The 8,852-nt window shown below is 41.4% G+C and overlaps 1 protein-coding gene and 1 long non-coding RNA gene across 2 annotated transcripts in view; one reads left to right on the top strand and one right to left on the bottom strand.

Annotated features, from left to right (window-relative positions):
- The first annotated feature begins 6,394 nt into the window (after positions 1 to 6,394).
- irx7 (iroquois homeobox 7) lies at positions 6,395 to 7,866 on the top strand. Its single transcript, XM_023393043.2, has 2 exons — positions 6,395 to 6,616; positions 6,991 to 7,866. Exons 1-2 carry the CDS (start codon positions 6,395 to 6,397, stop codon positions 7,756 to 7,758), a joined length of 990 nt encoding a protein of 329 aa, XP_023248811.1. The 3' UTR covers positions 7,759 to 7,866.
- Positions 7,867 to 7,969: 103 nt separating this feature from the next.
- Positions 7,970 to 8,852, bottom strand: part of LOC147817639 (uncharacterized) — a 2,326-nt gene continuing 1,443 nt past the window's right edge. Inside the window, exon 2 of the long non-coding RNA XR_015436205.1 lies at positions 7,970 to 8,657. This is a non-coding gene — a long non-coding RNA (uncharacterized LOC147817639). The remainder of the gene's footprint in view (positions 8,658 to 8,852) is intronic.

Here is an 8,852-nt window from a genome sequence, read left to right as displayed (position 1 = left end):
CACAACACAGAGGGGAACACAGGCAAGTGTTTTTGTGCTTCATTTTTGAAGCGGGATGTTGGGGGGATAAGAGGGAGTTTCTGTAATAGATACTTATCTTACTGCCCTCAAGCCCCTCAAACAAAGTCCCCCTCTGAAGAGATTATAACCCAGGGAGGGCACATTAACTCTAATCCGATGCTTTGAGGCCTTGCACCCCCATACCACCCTCTGCCCCACTTATTTCAACCCTTCTGTTGTTGGGGGGCTACCTTGTATCTAGTGCATGTATGAGTAGGGCCTGTGGCTACACACGAGGGTTGTGTGTGTGCGTGTGTGTGTGTGTGTGTGTGTGTGTGTGTGTGTGTGTGTGTACTCATGTATGTGTGTGTGTGTGAGTCAGGGTGGGTGGAGCGACTGTTTCAATAGCACACTGACTCTAATGAAAAGCATTGAGGGGTGCATACTGCTGTGTAACTGATTCCTCTCTCTGAAGAGATTAGGCGCTACATTGTTGGTTCGGTTGCTCATTTCCATGAGAGCACAGCCTCCCACCAGCGGCTGCTTGGCTTTGTTATTTTGAGTTGGAAAACACAGAGCCCAATGTCCCTGGCTTCCTTGTTACCATTGTTTCACAAATAGGCCAAAATGTAGATGTCACGTCACAGATGCCCAATAACCTCATTAGCTACTCTCTGTGAGGCTATAGAGAGAAAATAATAGACGCATGAACTTCAGTTTGTTCCGTTTCTGCAGCGCATTCAGATAACACTACTCTTAAACTTGAATTTTTTTAATTGAAATATATTAAGATAAATGCAAGGATTTTTCATTAATGCTCTTAATGAAAACAGACCCTGTGTCACTATTACACTTGGAAATAACTGAGGTCAAAATGGCATCCGTGCCTATATTATATTAATATATATAAATAAAATGCAGGATGAACTGTGCTATCAGTGGTAATGACATAAAAAGGCAAAACTTTGTTTTAAGTCCCCATATTTAGCACTCAAAAACAGTATAACAACTTTTCATAAATGCTTTATGACAGACTAGAACGTGGTTATGAGCAGAAATCCGTGCGTATTAATGTATTTGTTACCATAATATAGGAAAACAGTTACAATAAAGTCAAATATATCTTCATAGGAGAAGATACTGTATATTAATTAAAAAAAAGTGTCTGTGTAGCTGCATTCAATTGCACTATAGTGTGTTATAAACCATTTATGAAATGATTGTGTATCCTAAATAAAAGGGACTTAAAGTGAAGTGTTACTGGTAATAAATTGAATTGCATTAAAAGATAAATGTAATGTAAATGTAAAGCAGCTTCTCTTTGCCACTGTTACACTCCAGAAATGGCAACATCCTGCTCAGGGAAAAACAACATCCCTGAAACTTGCTACTGAGATGGAGAAGAGATAAGTGAGCAGTGAGATAATGACGATGATAAAGTTTTAATAAATTAAATTGTGTTAGGAAGATGCATGTAATAATATTTTATTAAAGTTCTTTGTCTTTGCTACTCACTCAGAAATAACCCTACATCAGCATCTTGGGCAGGAAAAATGTGCACGAGAAACTTTCAACTGAGGTGGAAAAACAGGCTTGATCAAGATAATAACATTATTAAAAACCTGAACTTCATTAGAAAGATACTTGTCAAATTAATGTTATTCATGTGGCCCAATATCACAAATCATACAGCCTCAGGGGGCTTCACAATCTGTACAGTATATAACATCCTCTGTCCTTAGACCATCAGAGAGGGAAAACCTCTCCAAACAAAAGCACAGAAAAAAATGAGTCAAAACTTAGTTCTCGATAATAAAAGAAAATAAAGCCCCGCCCCTTTGCCACTGTCACTCTCAGAGATAATCCTGATGGCAGCTTCCTGAGGAGGAATAAACGGGTTTTGTCGCTCTGCACATCTTCAGCAGAAACCTGCAGCTGAGGTGAAGAACCAGAGTGCAGCAACCTAACAAGCTCATCTGCAACAACGATCACACCGGGGAGCAGCTCTGACCGGGCTCCAGCAAACTGGGCCAGGCCTTTAGCTGAGGGATCCTGGGGTCCCTAGCACCCACCCACTGGGACCCGACACAGGGCAACACCAGCAGCACCAGCAGGAGCAGCAGCAGCAGCTGTCACACCGGCCATCACAGCCCTCACCACCGCCGCCTGTCACTCACCCAGCGGAGGGCCGTCAATCAGGCTGCACCCAGGAGGGAGCTGGGAGGCGGGCCACTGCCTGGCCCTAAACAAAGACATACTTACATTTGCAAGCGGTTTCAGCGCCACTACTATTTTGAAAGAATGATAGAGTGGTCCAGATAAGAGTAGTGACAAAGGACAAAGAGGGGAAGGGGGTCTGGGAAGAGGGGGTCTGATAGTAAAGAGGTGGGATCGCTTGATAACATTCACACTTTGCTTACATCTCTCCATTTGTGTTGGTGCCCCAGGAAAATCCCATTAGGGAGGAAAATTGGAGATCTGCTTGGAGACCATTATACATTGGTTGTCCATTGACACTATGTAGATTTTTTTTGTTGCCTCTATGTAAAATACTATAAATTAAAAAAAAAAATCAAAATGCACAACTTTCATCTTTTCATTCAGCCGTCTATAATTATCTCCCCTCCTCCAGCCTCTGTCGGCTTTCTCCTCTTTCAGTATCGAGTGCTGTAAAAATAAACTAACAAGCAATAGGTGTCGGAGATTCTGTGGATTCTCTTTAGGCTTTTGTCGTCTTGTTCACACCTACCTTTGAACTATTCTAATTGCATGTTTAGTCCCTTCGTCGGCTCGCAGGTAGGGGACGGCCTGCAATTGAGGTCACACCTAAACCTATTGTCCTGACCCGGTCATTAGCCGCCATTACACCGGCATTCTGCATTTTTATCCCAAACTGGAGTTATGATGTGTTGCATTCAGAGGATTTATAGGTGGAAGAATCTATAAAGTGCAGTTTCAACACAGAGGAATGGCTCAGGTGTCATCAGGGATAAAGAGAATTTCATCCTCTTTGCCATCTTGTGTTTTAGCCTCTGGGTGCTGAAGACAATCATCTTCCATTTGGTCACTTTTTTCTCTCCTGTAAACGACTGACATCCTAATAGCAAACAGCGCAAAAAACAACAAAAAACCCAGACCTGTCAGAGCAAGACCAACACCTGCATTGTGCTGTAGCTGCCGAAAGAGGAAGAGAATGAAAAGGAGTTCTACAAGAGGGACAAAAGCTGCTGCCCTGAGCTGTTTGTGTTGTGAGATGTAGACTACTGATGCCATAAGCCGCCTTCTCTTTGCACTCCAGTCGATCCATTGTTGCTCTTGTCCAAATTTGCTTTAGGCTCTGTGGACCCCACCCAAATAAATTCCTCCTTTCCCTCCACCTTCACCACTTTTTATCTGTGGATACCCCCAGCAAGTCTCTCTCTTTACATTTGGGCCAATGATTACACACTAGTCTACACGCAATTACACAACAAAATATCATAAACCACCTCAAACGATGGCACACGACTGTGAAGATACAGTAAGAGAAACAATACGGGTTAATCAATATATTATTTGGTTTATAAAATGACTAAAAAAATAATGTATAAAAATGTCAATCACAACTTCACACAGCCCAAAGTAAGTGACATATTCAAATGCCTTTTTTGTTTGACCAAAAGTCCAGAAGACCATTATTATTATTATTATTATACATGATGATCAGAAGCAGAATTGAGAAGCTGGAATTATTTGATTATCAAAAAAGTTGCTAATCACTTTCTGCCGATCGCCTAATCAACAAATCTTCTCATCTGTAGCCAGCAGCATTTCCTCCAGAAGCACCGCTAGAGACTGACACTGCATTTCAAATATACAACAGTCTTCACACCCATAAAAAAAACAAAACAAAAAAATTAATAATTCAAAATAAAATTGAAAATAGACAAATACTTCAAGGAGATCAGTTCTCCATAATCCAACATATTGTTTAGGGGTTTTTTTTGTGCCCTTTTACATCAGTTAGTTCAGAAGGTGACGTGGCTTTGTTGTTGGAAAGAACAGAAATCTATTAATTAACAGCAAGGGAGGAAGTATTCAGATAAGTAAAAGTATCAATACCACATGGTAGAAATGATCCGTTACAAGTAAAAGTCCTGTATTCATAGTACGTACTTAGTTACATTCCACCACAACTCATTCATTTTTTTCAACCTGGTAATTAATTATCTAAATTGTTATCCGCACAAGTCTCAAAGCTAAGATCAAGGATTTCTGCAGAAAGACCAAAATTAATTGGAGACGTTGCATTCCCAGATCTGTTTATTGATCTACTTTCTTGTCTGTGTCTCATCCACTGTTCTACAGCTTACCCTCAGATACATTAAAGTACTTGTGTGTGTCTTTCAAAATATAGTTCAACATCTCCACAAACTAATCCTCAAAATGACACAATGACTCAGAATAAAGTTCAATTCAACATCTCTGAAAAACAAAACCTGAGCATCATAACTGTCATGAAGGCAGGATTTATTACAGGACTATTGTATTAGACCGCATAGGTGTTCCTAATAGCATAAATCTGACTCAACAAGGGAATAAATACATTAAATTACAAAGATAATTTATTTTTTCCTATTCTATTTGAAAGCTCAATTCTTTCTCAACTGTTTAAAATATTTTGAAAAATGTAAACAAACTACTGAAACTGGTATAAAGTCAAATTTTCTTTTTTCCCTTAGAGTGTAGTTAAAACACATCTCAGACCAGAGTCAGCTGTTCCAATGGAAAGGGTTCATCAAGAGCTCATTAAGAAAAAAACGGCATTGAAGCTGATTGAAAGGACTTATTGAGTAAATAAAAAACATCTATCATGAGCTACAGAGGTTTACAGATCACAGCATTTTAAATAAAAAGTGGACATGTGGAATCAAAGAAGCAAAAATCAATCAATCCTGAAACTTTAGAAAGTATCATCAGTTTAAAATGAGAAGATTTTAAAAATTAAAAAAGAAAAAAGAAAAAGGGGTTATGTATCAGTCCTGCATGTCTGGACACTTCTTTAATCCCCCCCCCCCCCCCCCCCCCATCTCTCAACAAAAGCACCACTGCTATCACTACCAGCACTACACCTCTTAACACTGTTAATATAATAATCAAAATGATGCGAGATAAGAGAGGTGCGCTCCTCTGAGCTTAACTGTGGCTCTTTTGAAGGACATGGGGGGGGGGGGGGGGGGTAGTGGAATAAGAAGTGTAGTCTTCCCCTCTTATCTCTAGCAACCCCCCTCCACACACACACACGTATTAGCATCTGTTATCTCACAATTATCATATACATTAGTCAACACCTGTTTCGCTTAACCTCGTTTAATTAGGGCCATTGAAACGTTGCCCTTCACTCTAAACAATGACGTCCGACATGTTTAAGGGCAGTTTGTTATGGTTCGGTCAATGAATTAACAAATAAAAAGGTATGGCTCCGAGGCTGAATGACAACTCTTATATGCTTTATTCGTGTTATTAATTAGTTTGACTTAATGAAAGAGCTTAAGGAAAAAAATCTTTCTCGGCAACACTTTTAGGTGTGCGTAAAAAAGAAAAAAAAAAGTTTTTACTTTTGTTTATTGGCGTCATTTAATGCTCTTGAGGTGGTTAATTCAATTCACAAACGCGCAGATCTGGAGGTGATGAAGCATCAGAAGCGACACTAGAGACTGGCAGGATGTTGTTAACTGAATTCGGGTGGTTTTCTAATCTGTCCGCCGATGAGTGTCATGGTTATAAAAATCCGATCAGACTGGTTTAAGCGTGGAAATAAAACAAAATAAACTTTTTTTTTTTCTTTTTTAAATCATAAAAATGGAAAAAATGAGAGACTAACTCTATAAACGATGCTTGGTCTTAAATTTTGCAAAGTTTCATCCTGCTGTTTATGAGCTTTTAAATAGAAAAAAAGTTTCGTTTCAAAATGAACAAGTAGAATAAATGATACGAACCTAAAGGCTATTTTTCATGAGACGTTTTGTTTGTTACATGGGACTGATGGTTTGGTCTGTGAGTCTTTATTCACTTCACCAAAAGAAAAGGCTGCATTTGAATTGCAACTTCAGTCCTCTGCAGAAATCACTGTGTTGCGATAAGTAGCACATATTTAGCCTCTTCACGAAAACGCTAAAAGGAACAGCGGAGGGCTTCTTTGATGGGATTTATTGCCAGTGAAAGCTGTAGGTCTTTTGAACATAGCTGTCAGTCAATACCAGTGGGACACCCCCCTTCCCTCCCTCTTCTCCCCTCCCTCCCTCCCCCCTCCTACCCCTGCACACACACACACACGCTGGCAGCTGGGTGCATATAAATAGATCCAGGAGGCTGGATTGCCACTCAAAGCCGAATAGCTGGGACAGCAGGAAAGATGCCCGCATCGCAAACTGGATTTGGCAACTTCTTCTTGGAGAGGAACATCAGCATGCCGACTGGATATCAGATCCCGGTGCTGGGATGCCCACCGGGTGTGCAACAGCAGCAGCAGGCTCAGCATCTGGCAGCGATGGCAGCTGGGGTTCCCATAACATACTCAGGACTACAGGGATACAACTTTATCCCATATCCGCACCACAGGCACATCGCACACATGGTGAGTTGATGATTCACAAAGTCCTTTACTCAATAAATGAAAATCATTGCAACTTACTTCTATCAAAAATGTAACGTCAACTCCGATCGCGAGCAGCTGAACAACTACAAGTTTTCAGAAAAACCAATAACCTCTTAAAGATTTGACTGAGTTGTACTGAAGCTGTGTTTTCTTGCAAAAGTTTCCAAACAAACTTTCTCTGAACTCGTGAAAATATGTTCAGGAGTGGCTCCTCTTCCTTAGATTTCGACATATAAAAACACTAGAACACGTTGAACTGTGCGCTACGGGTCGAGCTCATCGACTCCCGCGCGTAATTGCGCACAAGCGAAATTCCTTGACTTATTCTTACTTTTCTCCTCTTAATTTTCCAGAACAACGGTTTCGACCTGAAGGCCGCATCTCCCTACCATCACGCGCTCCTGGCTCGCGGGGGGGCTTTCTACCCGCCCTACCGTCCGGGAGCTGCCGAGGATCCCGGTAGGGTCACCAAGGTGGCCACTCGAGAGAGCACCGGGGCACTCAAGGCCTGGCTGAACGAGCACCTGAAGAACCCGTATCCGACCAAGGGCGAGAAGATCATGCTCGCCATCATCACTAAAATGAGCCTCACGCAGGTCTCCACTTGGTTCGCCAACGCAAGGCGACGCCTGAAGAAGGAGAACAGGGTCAGCTGGGCGTCGAAGGGGAAATCAGATGAGGAGGATGAGGAGCAGGAGGGAGACAGCGACGATGACGACAGCCCCCTGCAGAAATGTCATTTGGACGAGCGGGATGAGACGGAGCATGATACCGACCGCGCAGACACCCACGAGCGCGTCCAGAGCGCGTTGGAAAGCTCAGCACCTGAGGATGCGCGTCTGGAGATGCCGCAGCAGCCAAGCAGCCCGCAGAAAGACGGAGCGCTTGCACTTGTCAAGAAAGTTGAAAATAGTGACTCTGATCACACCCCATCCGCTTTGGAAAGTAAAGAAAACTGTCAAAAACCCAAAATCTGGTCTTTGGCAGAAACCGCCACCTCAGAGACCGTGAAGAAACCTCTGGACAGTATTTATCACCCGGCCGGAAAACTGTGGGCTGACTGGGCTTCAAGAAGCGGACTGTTTGTTCCCTCGTGTTACACCACTCGTGAAATTGTCTAAGCGGGTATTTAGACACAAACTAGAGACATTTTCCACATCGTTTGCACTTTAATCTTTCAGACCTCAGGGATTTCCTGAAGTTTGCAATGAAAATGAAAATCTGTTTTTGAGACCAAAGACCAACATGTTGTGTTACTGTAAATAAATGTAGATGTATTTTTCCATCAACAACCTGTAAATTATGTTTCCTTTGTCTAATCATGAAGAAATATTTTTGCTTAAATAAAGTCCAGCTTCTTGCGAAATCCCGACTTGTTCAACTGGTTTGTATTTGACTTTAACGCCCTTATTAATTTAGGCAATATACTTTGCATACATGGGAAATTAAGCCATACTCAGCTTTATTTCCTTCTGACCATATAAATGTAACAATAGATTGTTTATAGGGGCCTTGCACAGAGGATACAACACATACTTCAATATAAAGTAAAATCCTTCTTTAAATTAAAGAGAGAAATCCATTTATCCATGTAAATTTGATGAGTACAGAGAGAGTATTGGCCTCACTTTGCATTTCAAACCCAAATCTAGTGAATCCTCCAAAACATGTTTTTGGCTGAGTAATCCTGGACATTACACTTTGAAAAATTTTAGATCTCAGATTCCAAATTCTCAAATTCCTGTGTGAGTGCCAGGTGATGTTTGGTGTTCATTTTAGACATTTTCACCACAGGTATGAAATTCCTGTCCTCTAAGATTATGCTGCAAGCAGCAGACCTGTTAAGATGTTAGTAATGTTTAAAGGTTCCCAAAGGGATTCTTCTCTATCAAATCACCCAGGTTTCCATGTAAATTCAAAGGGCTGTACCTCCATTAATCCAGGGATAATGAAAAAGCTCCTGGGAGTAGAAGGCCTTGCAATGCAGTCATCTTCTGGCCTCACCTCTGCATGCAAATCCCTACAAACAGGAACACACACACACACACACACACACACACACACACACACACACACACACACACACACACACACACACAGATTAGTTTCTGCCTTTTCTCACAGTAAACACATGAATACAACAGAATATAATGTCTTGAAACTTTAAAAGGTTCAGAATGACTCATCTGAATCTCCTTTTGATGTGGACCCCCCC

The sequence above is a fragment of the Seriola lalandi genome, unplaced genomic scaffold (genome assembly GCF_002814215.2).
Source record: "Seriola lalandi dorsalis isolate HSWRI2012SDOR001 ecotype SW California unplaced genomic scaffold, Sedor1 jcf7180002054927, whole genome shotgun sequence".
NCBI lineage: Eukaryota > Metazoa > Chordata > Actinopteri > Carangiformes > Carangidae > Seriola > Seriola lalandi.
The sequence above is the reverse complement of the archived record's forward strand: the minus strand, read 5'-3'. Positions and strand labels throughout refer to the sequence as shown.

What these genes read in the sequence shown, in the direction of transcription:
- irx7 (XM_023393043.2), top strand. Translation starts at nt 6,395, where the DNA reads ATGCCCGCATCGCAAACTGGATTTGGCAACTTCTTCTTGGAGAGGAAC. An exon ending in ACAGGCACATCGCACACATG is followed by an intron (nt 6,617 to 6,990) that starts GTGAGTTGATGA and finishes TTAATTTTCCAG; the next exon opens with AACAACGGTTTCGACCTGAA.